At 41.4% G+C, this 22,147-nt stretch overlaps 1 protein-coding gene across 6 annotated transcripts in view; it reads right to left on the bottom strand.

The window, feature by feature from the left end:
• Positions 1–2,889: 2,889 nt before the first annotated feature.
• Positions 2,890–22,147, bottom strand: part of ap1b1 (adaptor related protein complex 1 subunit beta 1) — a 40,514-nt gene continuing 21,256 nt past the window's right edge. For all 6 annotated transcript variants that reach the window (XM_036143695.1, XM_036143696.1, XM_036143697.1 and 3 more), the window contains 4 exons: positions 18,412–18,496; positions 17,835–17,921; positions 17,086–17,240; positions 2,890–4,253 (listed from right to left, as the gene is read on the bottom strand). In XM_036143695.1, the coding sequence (XP_035999588.1) occupies positions 4,179–4,253; positions 17,086–17,240; positions 17,835–17,921; positions 18,412–18,496 (402 nt within the window). In that variant the 3' untranslated portion in view covers positions 2,890–4,178. The remainder of the gene's footprint in view (positions 4,254–17,085; positions 17,241–17,834; positions 17,922–18,411; positions 18,497–22,147) is intronic.

Here is a 22,147-nt window from a genome sequence, read left to right as displayed (position 1 = left end):
GATTATCCTGCAACATCCTCACAAATATTTGTTCCTCTGGAGGTAAACATTTTGAGTCAGAAGGTTTACACTTGGATAGAGTTAGATTTTGCAACAAGGCAATGATCCTATCACACTTTAAAACTGGTTTGATGATGGACAAATCAGGCTTCTGGACCATAAACGTGCAAAAGTCTGATGTCAGTTGTGTTGAAAAGTCCTTCCCAGAAAACAAACCCAATTTCAAATGAACCTCTTGCATTCCCAGAGTTAATTCATGTTGAGTGGATCTAAACTTTTTTTTAAAAACCAGGAATGTTGGAGTCTTTCCAACATCTAACCTAACATTACAAATGCCAAGGAAACAAATAAGCACGTAAACGCGTTCGGCACTACAGCACTCTAAAAGTCAGCATCTGAAAACCATCACATTGATTTTATAAAACTTCTCCTACGGACAAACACTTTAAATGTCACCCATGGCAGAACACACAACAAAGCATAAAGAAATGAACCCATTCCCTGCGTTGTCAAAGCTAAAATTTACTTGGACATGTTTGGATCAGCACCAGACTTGTGATCCCATCAGGGGGCGTCAGATTTGATACTCACCCTTCAAAGCTTCATTCATCCAATTGAGAAGCGTCAAAAATACAATAAAGTATGTTTTGATGCCCTCTCCTCTCACCTCGACCACATATCTGCCAATGCTGGGTTTTTTTTTTTTCCTGCAGTGTGTCATAAAACATTAAATAGGTATATTCTGCTAGGACTCAAAATGAAGAGAGAGGCAATGTGTTGCTTTACAGCTTTCAGAGTACAAACATTGAAAACACCAGATTATTTTTTTGTTCATGACATTACTTTGTTACCAACAGTACAGTACAAATCGATAGAGAAAGATTATTTTTTTAATTTTTTTAAACGAGGATGAGACTGTGCTAATAAAGTAGAATTGGTGCCCCCTGTTGGGTTGCTTCTGTAACTCAGTATAAATATCAGATTTTCTCATTAACTGATTCTTCTCCCAGATTTTGGGGCGGTGGCTTTTCTCCGACCTCAGATTCCCTGTTGCTGGACACAGAAGACACTTCTCTCTCTCTCAGTCCGGCTTCAGGGGTATTTGTGTCTCACATCAGCTCAGCCAGCGGAAGTCCTGGTTACACTTCAAAAGCGCTCTGGACTTTCAAGAAGCGCCTGGCTGCTGCCTCAGAGGCACTGCCCCGCTGGAAAGACGTGGTACATTATATTTAAAAAAAAAAAATTACTCATGCCTCTTGAGCCCACTCATATTCTGTCATGGTATGACCACAACATGCAACACATCCTACTGATACTTCGTGTGAAAGATAAGCGTTAGCTGGAAGAAGGATATAAGGGCTCTTAGGTTTCTTTCATATGTAAAAATCTGAAATCAATTCTCTGCACGTATAGCGACAGAAGTGTTTGCCTGGTCTTTGCCTATTGAAGCAAAAATAGATCAAACTTAGTCAAACTGAACTGGGAACGTCAGTGGCCAGAAAGTCTCAAGTTTTTGGGAGGGGGGGGGGGGCAACTAGTCCATTCAATGTATGCAAACCCAATAGTTGCCTAATCATCAGCCTATCAGTGTTTTTCTATTTACGTGGGTCTTGGTGCTGAGGCCTTCACAGTAGAGCTGGATTTATGCCCAGATTAGATTACACACAGGTGGACCCAGGAGGCGAGTCGTAAGGACAGCCAGGTACCAGTAAAGGGAGCTGAACACAATTTCACATCACTATAAAACAATTTGAAAATCAAGTTTCATTTTCCTTCCATGTCACTTCTAAATATGATTTAGATGAATTAAGTTATTGCATAATGTGTGAAAGAACTATTACAAAATGTGTCCATGGATTATATTACATTTTGGGATGAATATCTAACTCAGGGGTTCCAGAAGTGAGGATTGCAAGACACCGCATGGGGGCCACGAGATAAACCAAATGATTCAATTTACTGACCATGTCAGAGGTATACTTGTTTTAATATGGGGATTATCACTGCAAAAACAGAACTAAAAATAAGTAACATGTTCTTGAAATTAGTGTATTTGTCCTTGATTTGAGCAGGTAAATAAGATTATCTACCAATGGAATGAGGATTTTGACCTCAAGTAAGATAATTAGATATACTGCACTAAGATGATGGAGATGAATCGTTCCTATTTTAAGTGCAAAAATCTTATTCCATGGGCAAATAATCTCTTACCTGCTCAAATCAAGGACAAATAAACCAATTTAAAGATTTTACTTATTTTTAACTCAGTTTGTGCAGTGAGCTAGAACACTTCCAACTTGGACATCAGCAGACATGAAAGTTTCTTTCATGCAAATTTGTGAAATTGCTAAATCTTTGTTATTTTTTGTGGAAATTTACTCCTCTGTGGCCAATAATTATTTTTCTTTATTCTAAAATGGCCCCAATACAATTTCTTGGGAGGGAAATTACAAGGATAAGGTCATAATAATAAAGATAATTTCAAGAATAAAGCCAGTCTCTGGCACTGTTATTTTGAAAGCCGTATGATGAATAGTTTGGGAACCCCTGATCTAAATTATAGGTATGAATTAAAATTAGATGTTGCTGGTTTGTCAGACGCAACTGAAATATCTACTGAAGTTTGTGATTGTAACGAGACGAAACGTGGAAATAAGTCCCCAGCTGTATGAAAGCCTCCGCAAGGGGCCGTAAGCGACGACCAAAGAGTTTTTAATTTGTGTGCAAAGCTTCGAACATCGAGTGTTCAGCACTGGCAGGAGAGGCACGAACGTCTTAAAGGTCGCTGCTGGTCATCCAGGGAGGTGGGGAAACATACTTGTGGGGTCTATGAAAATGTGGACAAATATCAAGCAAATAACAGAGCTGAGAAGAAGAAGAGAAACCACATGGATTCATCAGGACTTTTAATAGTTGGACTTTTTTTTTCTCCAAACGATGTACAAGCATACGACAAAATTAAGGAAATCAAAAACATCTGATTAAACATCTGATTAATTAACACAGCATGTCATGAATCATCCATCACCACACACACACACACACACACACAAAAAGGGGAACACACAATCCACAGCCTCCGTTGTATATCTTCACCAAGCATTAAGAGTAGGTGCCTCCGTGCCGTAGAGACAAAGCGCTTCAGCGCGACCACGTGGAAAACTAATCCAATCGGCCCTCCCTCAGGTGAGACGCTGTGCTACCTACACGTATGCTTTTATCTGTAACAAATGACGACAATCGTGTCACCTGGGCCTTCATCTTCGGTGGAGAGCTGCAGCGTGGAGACAGAGGAAGAGAGAGCAGAGTGGCAGAGAGCCCGAGAGGCCGTCGCTGACGCAGGAACAGACCGGACGTATTAAAAAAAAAAAAAAAAAAAAAAAAAGAAACGCACCCTGAGGCTCTCTTCCAGCCCGCTTCACGGACACTAACAGGAGGAATACAAAACACAAATTAAACCATGGAATGACTAAGCATGAGAGCAGTGAGCTGACACCTGCTGCTACGCTGTAAATGTCAAGATATTGATGTAAAAAAAAAAAAAAAAAGAAACAGATTTCCATGCACACGTCAGACAAGACATTCTGATTTTAGGGACAGTAGAGGATTCAGATCCACTGCTCCACACAGATACCAAAGAAAACTTTAGAAAAAAAAAAAAAAAGAAAAAAAAAAATCGCTATAGTGTAGTTTAAGTATTTGTGTGTCCACCTGGCACGGGCCTCTTTCTACTGCGTCTCAACTTAACGACCCCCCCCCCCCCCAAATAACCAGAGTGAAGCTGATGGTTCACCTGCTGATTGCAGGAGCTAAAAATAGAGTGAAGAGAAGAAGTGGGGCTAGAAAATGATTGCAGAGCCTCATGCAGAGAGCGTCGCAACGACAGGAGTCGGGCCGCCGTCTGGCCCCTAATGAATATGGGTCATTATGAAGGGAAAGCAACGAAGGCTGGAGACGTTCCATTGATTTAGCTTGAGACAGAAATCCTGAAACCGAAGCACGAATAAAGACAGAGCGCCTCAGGTCACTGCCGTCGTTTTCAGGAAGTAAAAGCGCTCTAAAGAAAGGACTGCAGGACGCCGTTTCTGCGCCGCGTGAGGCTGCGACCTGGTCGGAGGGTCAGTGAGAAAGAGCAGAAGAGGGCGGCCAGGAGGATTGGGGGGGGTCCGGTCGTGGTCTCAGTTCTTCAGCACCGCCTCGTAGCTCTGGAACACGCACTGGGCGACCTCTGGAGCTCTGCACTTCAGACAGACCTGAGGGACAGAAGGGATATTAATGATTATTTATTATATTAATGAGAAAAAGGCTGGCCGAGCTGAAAAGTTGCAAGTCTGCTGATATTTTAACCTCATCAGAAAAGATTTCCCCCTAAATATAATATTTCATCAGACAGGTCTGATAAGTCATGGCCTGGAGTTAAACCGGGAAGATTTTTGCCGTCAGAAGAAACCGCTGCCAAAATGGAAACGGCTAAAAACTCAAAGAGCAAACTGCAGATTAGATGACACCTGCAATCTGCACTCAAGCATTAACATTTCATTTTTAAACAATGGGTTGCACTTTTAATATCTTATTCACTTTTTGATTTCATTCAAATGTCTTGTTTTGTTTTCCAGGATTGCTGCACGTTATTTTCATCACAATATTCTTTCCTTTCCCAGACTCAAACTTCTACATCATTTATCCTCCATTTCTTTTAACCTGCTTACATTAGATTAACTAGAGTCGTATTATCTTTAGGTTCCACAAATAAAGAAACCACACAATGCTGAAATAGTGGAGCGGTACCACCGCTTTAACAGGATCTGGACCAGCTCACATCAGCTCTCTTTCACTCTGGGACTTGGAAAACAGTCCTACGGTAAACACAGAGTATTTAAAGCATGTTGGTGCCATTAGTTAATTGGTAGGAATTCCTAAAATAAATACTCGGTTTGGTGTTTTGTTTCAGACCTGGTCCAGTTCCACTTTAACTGAAAGTCTATGCATGATACAGCAAATAAGAAATGTCAGTTTAGATGGAAATCAAGACATTTATTTTTATTTTCACCCCCCAAAAAAAATTGTAAAAGCAAAGTCCATATTTTCCCAGGTATTTAAGCCTTTGCCCTTGTTTCTCCATTTTTGGTTGTTTATTATAAAAACATTTGTTCAACTCTCGTTTTAAATGTGATTCTTGGAAAAAGTGGTTTTAAATTTACTATCTGCAGTTTTTGTAATCAAATTAACACTTTGGAAAAAAATAAAAAAAATAAAAAAAAAACGACTCTCGATCAAAAACTAAAGTCATGAGTTGAATGATGATCGCGTTGGGAAGTAAACTGAAAAAACAATAAATAAATAAATGTGTTATGGATGAATAAATAAAAATAGGATTTAAAAATAGAGGAAATATAAAAAACAAACAAAATTGATCTTAAGAAATATTGGAAATAAAATAGCTAATTGTAAAATGCTCATCAACAATTTTTTTCTTATTTTTTTAAGATTTTGGGGTAAAGCAGACCATGTTGGGTAATTAGAAAGACACGATCATTTAGTGAAAACATCTTCACCAGGACACATCAATGATTATTTTTCCACAGGGGAGGAAAAAACGCCTCAGATTAAAAAAAAAAAAAACACCTTAATTCAGTCTTATCAGGCGCACGCAGACCTGCTGACAGAAACCCAGATACGTAAAGCCCACTGGAGGAAACAGCGCCAGCATGCCCGCCCTTTGATGTCGGTCTCAGCTGGGGAAAGGTCCTGGATTTAATGGAGCCTCATAAAGTGAGTCCCCCCCCCGTCAGACTGCAGATATTATTTCTCTCCCAACCAGGAGCTCACGGCTTACAGGGAGCACCAGGCAGCAGGGGTTCAGGTTGCATCGCTTCAGATTCAATCATTATGTTGCAGAAAAACACTGATCGCGTGGATTTGATGCGATGGGGTGGGGGGGGGGATGTAGTAATTAAAATTCTGCACAGGTGAGAGCCTCTCAGCCCTGCGGGTGAAAGCCTAAATGACCCGGTGATGTCTGCCGGGGTCGGTGGGGGAACACAGGTTGTTCTCGTCGTCCTCCACAGAGACGGCCAAACGCACGCAGATCCTCACGGTGCCGTTCTTTCTGCGTTAATCACCGTTACCGCTCAGAAGCTCAATTGTTCCACCGAGGAGGAGCCGACTGATGTGCGGGGGGGAGGGTCACATCGTGATCCTCCAGCCCAAGACGTACGAGCCAAACTAAACCCGAGAGTGGCACAGTCAGGTAGAGAGGTGCATTTTAAAAACAGCCGCTCGTGGTGACTGATGGGTCTTTCATCTGGTTTAGCGGGGAAGGACGGGGCGACCCCTCTTTCTCAGATGTATCCCATGTTCTTTTCACTGGATTTGATCCCGATTTATTTTTTATTTTTTTACCTCCCTGCCTCTGTGTTATGTCGCGTAATCCTCCATTATCCTAATTACAAGCTGGTGCGTTCACTCATTTTGTTTTAAGCCATCAATTGTGTGTTGCCTGTCCCCCCCCCGTATCAGCGCCACTAATTCTCTATAATGTTTGCTCCATTATCCTAATTACACTGATCAGGTATTCACCTGAAACGCGATGATGTGTTGGAGAGCCGCAAAGTGGGCGACGGCGGGGTTGTCGATAAATAAAAGCGGCGGCGGTGCGCAGCCTCCACTCGGCTCTCTGGGGTCTTTACTAATACATGCTGCTGCCGGCAGCGTTTAGACAGCCGTGCTCCCCGTCAGCAAGATGGCAGGAAGCGCTGAAGCTCCAGCTACTGTGCACAACCCATAACTGCAGCACTCAGGAACTCGGCTTGCTTTTAAAAACGACGGCGCCGCGTCCTCAGAGAATACGGGCGAGGAAATTACAAACTGAAGTAGGAAGGAGGAGGAAAAATGGGCAATTAAATATTGATGGATGCTTCCCAAACACTTTACCCCCCCCCCTCCCTGCAAAAGATGAATGCTTACAATCCAAGTCCTTTGATCTTCAACTTTAAGCTCAGGTATTGTAAAAAGTGTGCGCAAAACAAAACCTTTCAAGTCAGAAAGGTTTTTATGCCTCATCCCAGATCAGGGGTGTCCGAAGTGCGGCTCGGGGTCAGTTTGTGGCCCCTGGACTGATTTTGTGTGGCCCCCACTCAACGGAAGTTCAAGAACAATATAAAAGGGTGCCCCCCCCCCCCAGCACAGGTGGCTGATGCAGATGGAGACTTTATGTTTAATTAGGAGAAAATTAATTCTGACATTAAGATATTCTCACAATGTAAAAACGTTGGGTTATTAATAGCTAAATACTTTGTTTTGTACCCAAGTTTTGCATTCCTTAGATAATAGCATCACATCTGTCTGGTTATTTTTACACTTATTGTTATGAACAAAACAATTTTTTCCCCATTTTTCTCCTCAAAGTCAAAAGACTGTGGAAACTTGATGCTGTTATTTTAATGAGGCAAATGTGCAGAAAGCTTTGGATCAACAATTTACACAGTCCTTTAATGCTCATAAAAAAATAAAATAATTTCTTTAATTAAAAGACCACATTCTTAAAAAAAATAAGTGAATGTTTGGTTTATTTTTGCTAATAAAAAAGCTTTCGTTGAGAGAGAAAAAAAAAAAAAGAAAAAAGAAAAAAAAAGATTTATCTTGGCCAGGTAATCTTTTTGACTTTTGGACACCACTGTCCTAGATAGATGGATTTTTGATCCACTTAAACATTTAACTATATTTTCCAGTGAGTAAAAACAGAAGGGGGAGATTTGTTGGTAGGCCAGAAGAAATCAACAATCCTTGCTGTACAGCTGCGTTTCAAACCTTCGGGTTTTGCTTCAGCCTCTTTAGAAATGAACAAATATGCTGGGTGGTTTGGTGCCGTTGTGCCATCCACACAGAGCAGGTCAGGAAATAGGTTTCAGATGTTCATGTAAAGAATACAAGATCATCTCTGAGCAGCTTCATGTCCCTGCGTACCAGGATTATTAAAAGAAATATACGTTTTAAACTGTGATGATTGCTCCATTTTGGAGCTGCTCAGCTCATCTGGCATGATCTTGAGTCTTTGCAGGGCACAAAGTCTGCAGAACAGCCAGGCGTTTCTGCAGAAGGACGGCTAGAGCATATGAAAAGGGTAATCTAAAGCAAAGTTTGATTTGTGTTAAACAATAAGCACTGAGGGATGTCAATAAATTTCTGTTAGTTCAGATCCATCTGTGTCGTTCTGTGCTTGCCTGCACGTGTTTATCCGATAGAAAATGCGCCTTTTTCAACTCAGTCGGCTCAAGAGTGACAGCCAGGATAATGAAATAAGTCTTATTTGCATTATATTGCTGAATAATTGAGAAGTTGTTGAACACAGGGCACACAAGTGAGCAACAACCAGGCATCAGAAGAATGGATATCTGAGAAAATGTGAATATAACCAGGAAAAAGATATATAAATACAGCAGAAATCATAATTTAGATCAACAACTGAAAGATGTGCTATTTAAGTACCATGCATTCAGCTTTCTTTGCCTGTAAAATATTTTGTAACACTTGTTAATTGGAGCATAAAACGTTTTAAGAGCTTAGGAAGTCATAAGGTGGTTGTCATTAAGAACCTACAACTAAGTTAATATTGTATATTTTTCTAATATAGTGCAGCCATAAAAGACGCCCCCAGAAATCCGCCCACACTTAAGACAAAGCAAAGCCAGGAGGTGAGCAGGACTGGCTGTTTGAGAGTCTGCACATTTCCACGCAAACACAGTAGAACCCCTGATGCAACGGCAAACAATTTAAGCGGCAGCAGCGAACAGTGAGAAAACAACCCAAAGCAAAACGGCTGCCTGCTGACAGAACTTCTTTTTTTTTTTTTATACTCGTGGTGGGATGGAAATCCAAAGTCTGGCGAGAATCAACATAAAAAAAAAAAAATACAACTTAAATTAATGTGATTCCATCTAGGAAAGAAAGTCTGTAATTAAAAGATCTATTCTGGATAAACAGAAATCTTGGAGAAAAGACGTAAAACGGACGTCACAGAAACAGACGGATCGTCATGTCAAGATGTTACTAAGCTTCTGTTAAAGGACAGAAAACCATTTGTTCCTCCATTAGATTGCAAAACAAAAACACGCTCTTTACCATGTGCTGGGGCATTGTGCCATATAATTACTATTTTAAAGATATATTATTATCCCAAACGTCTGGGGGGGGGAGATGTTTTTTTGTTTGTTTGTTGAAAAAGCAGTTTATTAAATAAGAATTTTAAATGTTTCAACACGGTCAAAATTATACAAACAGGCTCAAATATACACAAAAATAACCAATAATATTTTGATAAAAGCCAGTAAAACCCTTCTCATCACAGGTTTCGTGACAATCAAGCTAATTTAAACTGGTTGTTTTCCAGGGATGGATTTGAATGTAAAATATAGGGTCCAGGTTTGGGCTTTAATTTCAGAAGCTTAATATTGACGTTAAAGTTTGCTTTATCCACTCTAAAGCCAGCAAGACATGTGTTTGGGATCGTGGTCCTTTTGAAACAACAAACCGTCTTCTTCAAGTGAAAAGAAGTGAGCTAGCGACCACGGCAGGTTAAACCGTATTGTAAGATGGAGGAAGGGCAGCATCATCGTCCCCAATGAGGCGACAGCAGCCTGGACTTAGAGAGAGAGAAGAGTCCATTAATCAAAATCAACCCCTTCAACCTTGACAGAAATTTCAGAAAAGCTGAATTCCTTCTGGAGAAAACTTTTCTGACCAGACGGCACAAACACTGGGTTATTTGGCCACTATGACAAAATGATTCGCTCGCCCATCCAAATAATTAAAATCAGGTGTTCCCATCACTTCCATGACCGCAGGTGTTTAGAAATCAAGCACCGAGGTATGAAGACGGTTTCTACGGACATTTGTGAAAAGATGGGTCGCGCTCAGTGAACTCCAGCGTGGTTCTGTGACAGGATGCCTCCTGCGTACCAAGTCCATCCAGCCGTGAAATGTCCTCGCTCCTAAATGTTCCAGTCGCCGGTCGGTGGTATTACAGCAAAGCGGCGGTGATGGGGAACGGCAGCAACTCAGCCATGAAGTGGCGGTCCACGCAGACCGATGGAGAGAGGCACAGGGTGCAGCGGCCGGCAGCTTTCTGCAGGCGATCGCTACAGACCTCCAAACTTCTTGTGGCCTTCAGATTAGCTGAAGAACATTGCTTACAGAGCTTCATGGACACTGCTTCTCTGGAGCAATGAATCACGCTTCGCCATCTGCCAATCTGATGGACCAGTCTGGGTCTTGGCGTCTTCGTTCCACTGAAAGGCTTCAGCATAGCAAGAGATTTTGGACGTCTCAATGCTACCAACTTTGTGGGGTAAGTCTGGAGATGGCCCCTTCCTCTTCCACCATGACTGAGCACCAGAGCACAAAGCAGGGTCAATAAAAAACATGGACGACCTGATAGAACGCCTTTGAGTGGATGTTCTCGTCCAACATCACTGAATGACGCCACAAAAGGTCAAAAGTTCCCATAAACACTCCAGAACCTCCTATAAATCCTTCCCAGAAGAGTTGAAGCTGTTACAGCAGCAGAGGGTGGACCAACGTCGTATTGAACCCAATCGAGTGGGTTGTCACTTAAGTTCATAAGCGACTCCACACAGGGGAGCAAATACTTTTGACAATAAAGTTTATGTTTAGAGGAGTCAAAGCGAGGCTTTAAAAGTGTACCAACTACGATGAGTTGGGGTGGCAGCATCATGCTGAGGTAGGGCTGGACCATTAAAAAAAAACAAAAAAACATTTTAATCAGAAATGTGTGGTTTATACCTAAAAGCCAAATGTCCAGTAAGAAATGGATCAAATGAAATTAACTCTAACAACTCTGCCATGAAGTGTTGTCACATAACCATCCAGAAAAACACCAGATGCTTGCCGACGGCCACTAACCGCCCCCAGATTCACTCCCGCATGCCAAGGGACATTAATCCACATATCACTTGAAGTCTATGTATATATTTTAGTCTGTATGTACAATTCTGACCATGTGTGTAGTAAATCTTCAATAATTTAAAGTAAAGTCAACTTAAAAAAAAAAAAAAAAAAAAAAAAAATTCCCAGTGTCCTGTCTGGCAATGTGGCAATAAGATGCCACAAAGAGCTCATCAGATTTGACTTTCACAAGTGGACAAGATAAAAGGAAGAGAATGATAAAACAATTATTGAAAAAAAAACATGTACTTCGTTTAATTGAAAATATGCAGTTCCTATATTGTCCACGAGGGGTGCTGTGTTTTAATTAGCAGATTAAGCTTCAGGTGTGGAAAAATTCAAATCATTTCTTAATTTTTATCTGTTTGATGTATTTCGTCATGCAGGACAGTGTTTTTAAGTTCCAAAAAATGTGAATAAATGTTTTTCAACATTGTACAATCACTGTGATCAGTTCTTATGCATAATGCACAAGTAAATGTTTAACTGAGTAAAAGTATTGTTGAAATTGCACATACTTTTCTTAAAAACGCTGAGGTTATTCATAATATATTGTGTAAAAGTGAACTTAATTTAATATAAAAATCAACACAAGTCCATATTTATTAGTTCTATTTAATCTTGCAGTGAGTTAACTCGTGTGGCCCTCTTGAGATCAGATTAAGCTGTATGCGGCCCCTCAACCAAAATGAGTTTGACACCCCTGCCTTAAAGTAAGATGACATTCATGCCGATTATGGCCGTATGTAAACATTTGACCAGACCTACAAGCGTAATATAGTGAAATTTACATTGTTTTCCCCCGTGCCTCATTAAAAACAAATAAAAGCAGACAGCTTAAACTACCAAACGTATTGGATTCACATGCCTACATATGAGCAGGTACTAAAATGTTCATGTCGAGGATCTGCAGGCGAACATTAACAGCGAGCTAAACTGAAGGAGTTTGACACAAGGCTGGTGTACTCGGGGAGCTTCGTGGCGTCTATTTCTGAGTTCACCGAAAACGGTAAGAAAGCGCAGCAGAGGTGGGCAGGGAAGAGAAGGGAAACAAAAATAAAAAATCTGCCAACATCCCTGGTCACGATGTTGCCATGCGGACGGGAGAAGGCAGATGAGAACACCCCAGCTTCACGTCTACAAGATGAGCAGCATCCCAACGCTCCACTATATACAGTATATATAAGATCATAAATGGGGAAATGAGGGAAAAACAGGAAGGAGCTGTCACTAATGTTTCATACATGCATAAAAGCCACTCTGCAGTGTTTTCTGTTTTCTCAGGCCCATCTAAAACTTCTCACTTTCGCTTTGCTCTCATCACCTTCTTAGATTTGTGTATGCCTGTAGCAGGCAGCTGTCGTCAGCAGGGGGGGAAGTGTGAATCTGACGATGCTGGAGCCGACGAATAAGATGTCAAATCAACTTAAAGCGTGACGAGTCTTCATAAATGCATGTTTAGGGTTCCTTTTCTTCATTTTTACTAATAAACTGCTACGTTTCTGCTCCCTATAACGATCCTAGGTTAGTCACTTTCCAAAGCAAGCTACACTGCGCTGTAATATCTATTAAAAGAAATACTAGAATAAAATTAATTGAATTTAAAATTCAGACTATTATCTACCTAAATAGTTAAACACTTTTCTAAAGAGTTAACAAGAAGCAGATTGGAGTGTGGAACTGGGACAACGCTTTAATATAAATTCATATAAATAGAAACGTATCGTGGGAGAACTGAAGTCAATCAACTTTAGCTCATGGAGGAGGGGGAAAAAAAATAGGCCAAGCTACGATAACGGCTCAAAAACAACACTGGTGCAGAGCAGCAGCAGGAAAAAAATAAATAAATAAATGAAATAAGCAATGACCATCGTATATTTTCTGTCAATTATGTGAATATAATCTCTTTTTTTTCTGAAGCACCAAGAAACCGAGTAAAAAAAAAAAAATGCAGCGGCAGCGCTTTACTCCTTCAGGCCTAAAAATAGCGTTCGACAAAAGGCTTTGGCAGCGTGTCTTTAACGCTGTGTGCCAAGAGAGCGCGGGGACCATGCAGCAGGCGGCAGCTCACAGCCACGAGCGTCACAGTACATTATGTGCATGCAGCAATCTAAACTCCTTCGAACCTACGGTGCCGAGAAAAAAGGTATTTGCGCCCCTGAACCTTTAAATTTTCATTTCACGCATTCTCACGTTACTATGTAATCCTAGAACGATTAAGACAGACAGGTTTGTTAGAGAGAAAAATCAGAGAACCGACGTGGTGGAAGCAGAGTTAGACCATGAAACAAGATCCCGACGCTCTGAACGCCTCACGCTTCAATCCATCATCTGAAAATGAGAAGAATTTGCAAACCGACATGGCGAGCAACATAATGACGCGGGCTGTAGAAGGAGAACATCGACCAAAAAGCAGGTAACGTGTCACTCTGGAGGAGCTGCAGAGATCCACGGCTCAGGTGCTGACAGGACAACTATTCATCCGGCCTGAATAGAGGACTGGCAAGAAACTAGACACTAGAAAGGCATGGAAGAAGGTTTTGTGGTCGTCGCCCTGACCCTCCCATCCCCACGTGTCGGCGGCAGCATCATCCTGTGGGGATGCTTCGTCTTCCACAGGAACAGGGAAGCTGGTCAGGGATGAAAATCAAGGGCGATCCTGGAAGAAACCCGGTTAGAGAGGCTGCAGGAAACTTCAGAGTGGAGCGTAGCTACTGGCTGGGTTTAAAAAACTATATATAAAGACAAGGATAAATTTGACCTGTCAGCAAAAGCATTTGATGCCTTTGGACATATTTAACGAATCTTTAGAACTAAAATTGTAATGATGTGAGGCTTTTCAGAAAACGATGCACACAATAAATTTTTCCCAAAGGGGAAAGTATAACAGTACAATATTGTTTTTTAATTCATTTTAACTTCCAAGTAAATATAAGCACAAATATCCAGTGATGCATGTTCAGGGGCTATAAATACTTTTGCACGACACTGTACCTTTAAAAATGTAAGAGAGCCTCCAGCCACGCCGAGGAACACTTTCGAGTTTAAAAAGAAGTGGAACAGAATAAGAAAGTAGCAGGAAAAGCAGAGGGACAAGAACACACTTCCTGGACCATTAATGTTTGAAAACACAAAAGGAAAAACTGCATATTCCCTCCAGCACAGCAGATTACCCTAAATCACTCAGGACACTTAATTAAACGAGTTAAAATTCCCTTCAACGGGTTGGTCTGTGTGAGGAAAACCTATGAACCAAATGGAAATCCTCAGGATTTCATGAGCGCGCTGTGAGGGCGAGGTTTTGTGAGGTGATGAGTGACTGATAAATTGACTAGGCCAGACAGGAGTAAACAAAAAGACAGTTGATGCCACCTTATAAATGAAACATGACGCGGGAGCCGACGGAGGAACGAACAGGGGGTGGCGAGTCTCGCCAAGGTCGCCCTGAATCTCTACGCCAATCACAATCCATCAACTTCCTGACCGAGACTCGCTGACAGTGCAGACACACGCGACGTCATGACGGACCGCTGGAACACGTCGACGCACGCGCTTGATGAGAGCACAAACAGCTTCCTCTCCTCGGCAGGTTTGCCCCCACATCCGTCTCTGTCATGGCTGCTTGTTCGCTGTGATACAAGAGCATCAATAGTCTCGACCCGCGTTGTGGAGCAGTGACAGTCCGCCCGCTGAATCATTCCCACTTTATTCAGGAAGTGCAAGAACTGAAGACTTTTTTTTTAACATGACTTATTGCCGCTCATTTAAAGTAGGACGCACCCAGGCATGGCTTTTGCAGAAAGTATTTCCTTTTATTTTCTATGCGGCAGTTTATTTTTGTCAGTCATAATTTTCCACGCCCGCATTGCAAACATACTGTATATTTTCTTAAATGTTAACCAGGAATGGTACTGTGTGCTGACTCAGCAACAAGCTTAGGGAGAGAACTGCACCACAAATATGCTGAAGCTTCCTCCAAAGAAACCATTTCAAAGTTTACACACCCCTGTGAAAAAGCAAAGCTTTTGTAATTCTAAACAGATGATCCCCATTAACGATCCTTTCAAAACGTCCGCCACACATAAAGTGACCTGTGTCAAAAATAATAAAAGTATGAAATAAAAAAGCTGCAGGAACCTGGTTGCATGTGTGCACAGACGCAAACATTAGCCCCATTTACACTAAACCTTTTTTAACCGTGCTGAGAATGATCTGAGCTCAGTAACCGAGATAACAATCGAATGTAAATGGAACGCAAACTGAACTGAACTGTGCCAGACACAACCGGACCGTGCTAAATCTAGACCAGTTCCATGTGTGGGCTCAGCTCAGTTTCTTAGTGGCACGGTTCTCTGATAACGAAGAGCGCATGAGCAGACCGCGTCATCTCCTTACAGCCAGCTGACATTTCAGACATTCATAAAAATACTATCTTTCTTATTGTGCCTCACGGTTTCCAGCGATGATTCTGCTTAGCAGTGTGATGAACCTCAACGTCTGTCGTTGTTTCCTGCGTCTGTAAGCCCTGACTAGACTATTGTTTGTCTTATCCACGTCCCAAAAGCCGACTCTGTCAAGTAAACTCACCAAAGGTTGCCGTCTACGCCTGACTCTCCGCAAAGAACGAAATATCACAATTATAACCAAGCATAACTTGCCGAATGTTACGGGCGCCGCCATTTTTATTTGCTTGATTCCCTCCTTCAATCCTAGAGACCAGCAGTAGTACCGTAGATCGTCACTAGGAGGCGAGTAGCCGTGCTAGTGTGATGTGTAAACGGTCGTCAGAACCGAGCTCGGTACGGTTAACTGATCCGAGCTCGGCATGGATCGGTTTAACAAGGGTAGAGTAAATGGGGCTTAATACGTGGTTAAAGCACCTTTTGAATCAGTTTCAGCATCATCTTCCAACGTTACCATCTATTTACAGTCCGTCTTTCCTTAAAACAACCATCCCCACTGCATGGCGCTGCTGCGACCACGTCTCACTTTCAGGGCGAGACGTTCACGGGGATTTGGAGCCTTACTTTTCTGCCACAGAGCGTTTTGCATCTACGTCTGAAAGTTAAAAGTTGGTTTGTGGAGGAGACGTTTGCTTGTGGCAAGAGAAGCAACATCTTATAAGTCTTTTTTTTACCCAATGGTTTTCTGTTCTCTTTTGTTTTTTTAACTTAACCCAGCTTTAAAGTTGTTGTTTTTTTCCCCCCAACTTTCTCCTTGAAATGTCACATCACCTTTATTGAATAAAGTTATATTGCGATATATATATATTGATAATGCATTATTGTGCACCCCTAATAGACGTTTAATGTCTATTATGCGCTACAGTTGTACTCTCATGTATTCCAGCAGGTTTTTTTTCAGATATTTCTTCTATTTATCTACAGACGTTTGTTAAAAATGTGCCTGTGAGAGATTTGGGATAAAGCGTTGATTCAGAGACGCCTTTTCATAATTACTTCACAAAAAGAAAACGGTATAGGAGATAAATATCGCATATCAGCCTGAAAACATCCAGATATTTTTGGTTCATTTCGCCCCAGTCGAGCATGTTCTGAGGCCTCGACGCACCCGTCTGGGTTCGAGTCCCGGCCCGTAGATCTTTGCCCCATGTCTTCCCCATTTCTCTCAGCCCAATCTTTCTTGTCAGTTTACTGTTCACTTAAGGCCATAAGTGCCCAAAAAACATGTATCGTGATCTATTGTGCTGATTGAGGACACAAAATCCCAATAAAACAGATAAAACAGTTAAAGTTTAACAGATTTTTGTCAGAAGCTGATCTGACAAAAAAGGAAAACATTTATGGGCGTGAATACTTTTGCTCTTCATTGCATCTATTCCTGTGTTAGAGAAGGCTTACAAGGTAAGATTGTAATGAAAAACTTTCACCTTAAAAGAAAAAACCTGAAAATAGGACTCTCTTAAATCATTTTTCAAAGTCAGCACATTAGAAATAGCCTTCCTGCTCAGAGTCAAATATCTCTTTTCTTTCTAAATAGTCTTTTAACATCAAATCAGTCAAGGTGACCTCGTCTCTTCCCAGCCGTTTCCTCCTGCAGTCGGTAATTAGCAGCACAATCAGAGCAGCGATTAAACGCAACACTAAGTAGCGCTGGACTCACTGTGAAATTCGGGTTTCCCGTCTGCACCCTCAGCTCAGCCAGGACCCAGATGCCGTTGCTGAGCTTCGTGGACTGATACAGCATGTCCTGGCCGTCCACTGTGCGCTTAGCTATGGTGAAGATGTTGCTACCCTGAAGCTTGTTGGAGGCTGCATCTGTTAACGCAACCAAAGAACACAACAATCACACTTCTGAAACCGCAGTTTATCTCAGTTCTGATATTTACTGCTGGACCCTCGCTGACTTCTGTTATGCTCCGAGGCCGTCTGACATTAAACGCACTAGACCCTGAACAATCCCTTCTTCCCTTATCCTGCCCTGAAGTTTCTCTCCCCCATCAAGCTGTCTGGGAAACAGCCGTATAGTTCCTAACGCTGAATTGACTCGTCTTCGCAGCCTCAATTTCCCCCGATGTACCCCCAGCAGGACGTGAAATCTCCTCTCTTTGTTCATGGAAGAGAAATTCAATCTGTCGGGGTAACTCTTCATTAAGCCATCATTACGAATTCCTCTCCGCTGCAGCGCCGCTCACACTCGTGTAAAGCTAAATTATGACACGTAAATAGGGAGCGCGGCTGAAGAGTTCTCATCAAATACAATGTGCTTCATTAGCGGGGGATTAGATTTGAGATAGATGTGTCGCTGTCTGGCTATTTTTGTATAAAAAATATCTAAAAAAACAAGAAGAGGCTGCAGAACTGAGCTGTGGAGTGATGCGGTTTCCCTCCTTCGTTAAAGCGTCCTCTTACCCGAGCTGAGACGGCAGTCTGCGATCTGAAACTGGGCCTCGCTGTCGTTGGGGATGTCTTTCCACGTGGCGAGGAAAACTTGTCTCTCTGTGGATAAAGACATGCAATCAGCTGGATGGTCCAAAAATGAAAAGACATTGTGAAGAATATGGGTCAATACTAGCACCGTTTGTGTTACTATGAGTTTTCCCACAGTGCGGTGGAGACAATAAACAAAAAACCAAGCGGGGCAAGCAGCGTGTGAGCAGTTCATTTGTACTGTCGGGAAAAAGGCGTCCTGCTGTGGCTTTGGCTGTGGAGTATTAGCTCTCAGCCTCTGGCAGCGGTCCTGCTGCTAGCCCCATCAGAAGGCTCCGCGGGGACAAATGCTCACACATTTTCACCAAATAAATCAAACAGCAACACGAGAACAACAGAGGGGGGGGGGGGATGTGACGGGCTTTTAGCTGGTGGACCATAAACCAGCGTTCCCGGCACAGCTCAATCTTTCCGCGTGCGCTGCTCGCCGTACGCCGGCTGACGTCAGCGGGGCTTTGAGGCGTCTGCATGAAGCGACTTGGCAACGAAAGCAACTCACCCATCTTCCCGTCCTCGACAAACAGCATGCTGATGGGGTACTGGCAGCTGAAGTAAAACACGTCAATGTTGTTCTTAACAGCCACCTGCGGGGGAGGGGGGGGGGATTTGGTTCGGATGAGAGGAGAAACAAGAGGGCATCTGAGAATAATTACTTGGAGTGATTTTCCACAGAGAAACGACGCTTCTTTAGAGTGTGTGCTCCAAGAAGTCGGAGTAGATGACTGTAAGAAGATGATCTGACTGCGGGCCAAAGTTTCATTTATATATAAAATATAAATAAATAGACTTAACGAGCAAAAATGGATCTCTGGAAAAAACAATTTCAGATTATATATTAGTAAGCAGCAGCTTTCAACTTGTAGAATTGACTTATGCTGGTTTGGTTTTGTGTCGGCTTTCCTTTCTCAGAGCTTTAAAAGACGGCATATAAAACGTGAGACGTCATGTTACTGTAAATATGTTTTATCTGCGACATCAAGGGATATCTACCCATCTTCTGATTTTAATTTCATCTGGTCAGTTAATAACTAACTTTGTTCTTAAAAAAATCCAAAAATAAAATACTCTATATATATAAAAAATAAAAAAAGTGAGTAGGTTTTAAGAATTCAGGACTTTTTTTTTTTCTTCCCCTTGCTGGGTTTCTGGAGCTGACGTCACACAATCTCTTCAGAACAATTACCGGCTATTTCAAAACGAATCAACGCTTGTTTTTTTTTTGTTCACCGATCATTTAGATCCCATCTGGACATCGAAACAAAAATAAATCAAAAACACATGATGACGTGATAACTGGCCATTTGTTTTCAGTGCCAGCCATTGAGGGGAAAAAAAAAAAAGAGCCAATGTGATCCAAGAGGGAACGTTATTATGAGATGTTATTAGTTCATAACATGCTGAAGAGGTTTGTGTGAGTTTTGAGTTAAATTACTAGTGAAAGACAGATTTTTATCCTCATGATGCACCATGCTGGCTAAAGTATTCGCTCGTCTGAGTCCAGACAGAGGAAACTGAGTGACGTCCCTCTCCAAATCCAAACGGCTTAATGAGCTCTCGCCCCAAACAGCTTTAACCGTGTTCTGTTCTCAGCGTGAATTTCCCCAATACGGGACAAGAAAAGGTCATTTCTATTTTATTCTATTATTTTATGATCTTGTATTTAGGATCTAATGGCTCTCCTATCTCTCACTGGAAAATAGCAGACGAAAGAAAGTGCATCGCTCCGTTCCTTGTAAATAAGAGCATTATTAGTTAAAGCTTTATTTAGCTCTAGGTTCTTTTATTTCTTCAAAACAGGGTTCTGAAAAGAGCTTCAACCCACCTGAGTTTTATCTAGATGCTGCTGCAGAGGGATGAATAAAAACTTTCAAAAAAACAAAAACCTTTAGTATCAAGAGTTCACAAATTCTACAATTAGCTTTAAACCGACAGCTGAGCGTGAAACAGTGCTGAATTATTCCCCCTTTGTTTGGCTTCTTTAATTCCTTCAACATACACAACATTTTTAGATGTAAAATAGACTAAACATAAGTCAATTAATCAGTTATTTTAGATATAATCCCTGATATACATGTAGGGGTTTATCGCTGGTCTCTGTTTGTATCACAGTTACAGCCGGCTCTTTGAAATATGACATCAATAGTCTAAATATATCAAAAGTTATTGATCTATTAATGGCATTTTGAGAACGCAACAAAAAGGGGATAAAAATAAAGAGACAAAAACAGCAAAAGAAGAAGAGCAGATATGCTTAAAAATAGAATAAAAAAATGAAAACATCTGCAAAGAATCAAAATATTTCACCTGACAAGCCACGAAGGCACTTAATTAAGAAGGAATTTATTTTTCCTAAACGCCTGAGACACTCGAAGGCCCTGAAGGTTTAACTACAAGAGAGTGAAACAGAGAAACAAAGGCGGAATAAAGGAAGCATCCGCAGAAACCAGTAGCAGGCAATGATATCCTCATCAGTCAGCTTTATGAAGAGGTGCAGCTCAGCTAGAGGAAGGACTCGTGAATAATTCAATACAGCATCTTATTCCTGGGGAAGATGCAGGAAAATAAACAACGCAAAGCTTCACTCTAAACGTTTCTGAAATGGAGCTCTATTAGAAACATTGGTGTAATAACGTTGGCATCCAAGACTCATTTAAAGACTCTGCCGGGTCTCCGTGACGCGCATACCACCCTGCAGTTTATACAAGGCAAGGCAAGTTTATTTCTAAAGCACTTTTCAGGAACAAGACGATTCAAAGTGCTGTACGTGACAAAGAAAACATTACAGCGGAAAGAAAAAACCATTACGGAGACATTGCAGTGGAATAGTAGCAGCAGGTCAAGATCCAAGACAAGTAGGACCATTAACTTCTACATTAACATTTAAAGGCAACTCTAAACAAAATGTTTTTTAACTTTGATTCAAAGGAACTCTGGGTTTCAGCACTTTTACAGCCTCCTGGGAGTTTGTTCCAGTTAAGTGGAGCAGAAGAACTAAATGCTGCTTCTCTGTGTTTAGTTCTGGTTCTAGGTATGCAGAGTAGGCTGGAGCCAGAAGACCTTAGTGGTCTGGAGGGTTTATACACTGATAACAAGTCTGTGATGTATTTAGGTGCTAAGCCATTCAGGGTTTTATAGACTAACATAAGGATTTTAAAGTCTATTCTCTGAGATACAGGGAGCCAGTGTAAGGACTTTAGAACTGGGGTGATGTGCTCTACTTTCTTAGTCTTAGTGAGGACGCAGGCAGCAGCGTTCACTGCAAAAACGGATCTAAAAATTAGTAAAATTTTCTTAAAATTAGTGTATCTGTCCTTGATTTGAGCAGGTAAATAAGATTATCTGCCAATGGAATAAGATTTTTGCACTTAAAATAGGAACAACTCATCTCCATCATCTTATTTCAAGTGCAGGGTGTCTGATTATCTTATTTTAGGGGTCAAAATACTTACGCCATTGGCAGATAATCTTATTTACCTGCTCAAATCTAGGACAAAAACACAAATTTTAAGAACATTATACTTATTTTTAGGTCCGTTTTTGCAGTGTTCTGGATCAGCTGCAGTTGTCTGATTGACTTTCTAGGCAGACCTGTGAAAACACCGCTGCTGTACGACTTTGTTACTATACAACAAGGACCACACCACAAACGGCACCAAGATTCAAAATACAGAAGTTAAAGTGAACGGTATCATGATGTATGAATTTTATTTCAAATAAAAAATAAATAAATACAACAGAGGAAGGAAATGAGTCACTTTCTGCAAAAAAGGAAAATACATTGTCTGATGTTGCTGAGCAGGAAGTGTTTTAAATCCAGCTTTCCTTTTGTTTTTGTTTTTTTTATGTAAATGGTCCCCAATTATAATCTTAAGTTTTATTAGTTTAGGAAACATTAAATACCTAAATTATACATTATGTAAACAAAAGCTGTGAACATTCCAGCAATCAAACTTAAGCTTTAGTCCAACTTGTGAATTATTAATCCCTAAAAGACAATGCACTGAGGAAGGGGCTGGAGACCAGACTCAGCTGATTTTCAGGTTGATGGGCTGCTCCCAGTGATCAAATCGATCGGTCGGAAACTACGACACATCGAGACACGTCTGTGATTCATTCAGGCTACAAGACGGCGTAAGAAAGCAAGACTTCAGGCAGATTACAGAAACGTTTTAAGAATGGAAAGAGATTTAACAGCTGCTGTACAGAAGGAAGCTAAAACCAACGGCTCATACAAA

The sequence above is a fragment of the Fundulus heteroclitus genome, chromosome 12 (assembly GCF_011125445.2).
Source record: "Fundulus heteroclitus isolate FHET01 chromosome 12, MU-UCD_Fhet_4.1, whole genome shotgun sequence".
Classification (NCBI taxonomy): Eukaryota; Metazoa; Chordata; class Actinopteri; order Cyprinodontiformes; family Fundulidae; genus Fundulus; species Fundulus heteroclitus.
The sequence above is the reverse complement of the archived record's forward strand: the minus strand, read 5'-3'. Positions and strand labels throughout refer to the sequence as shown.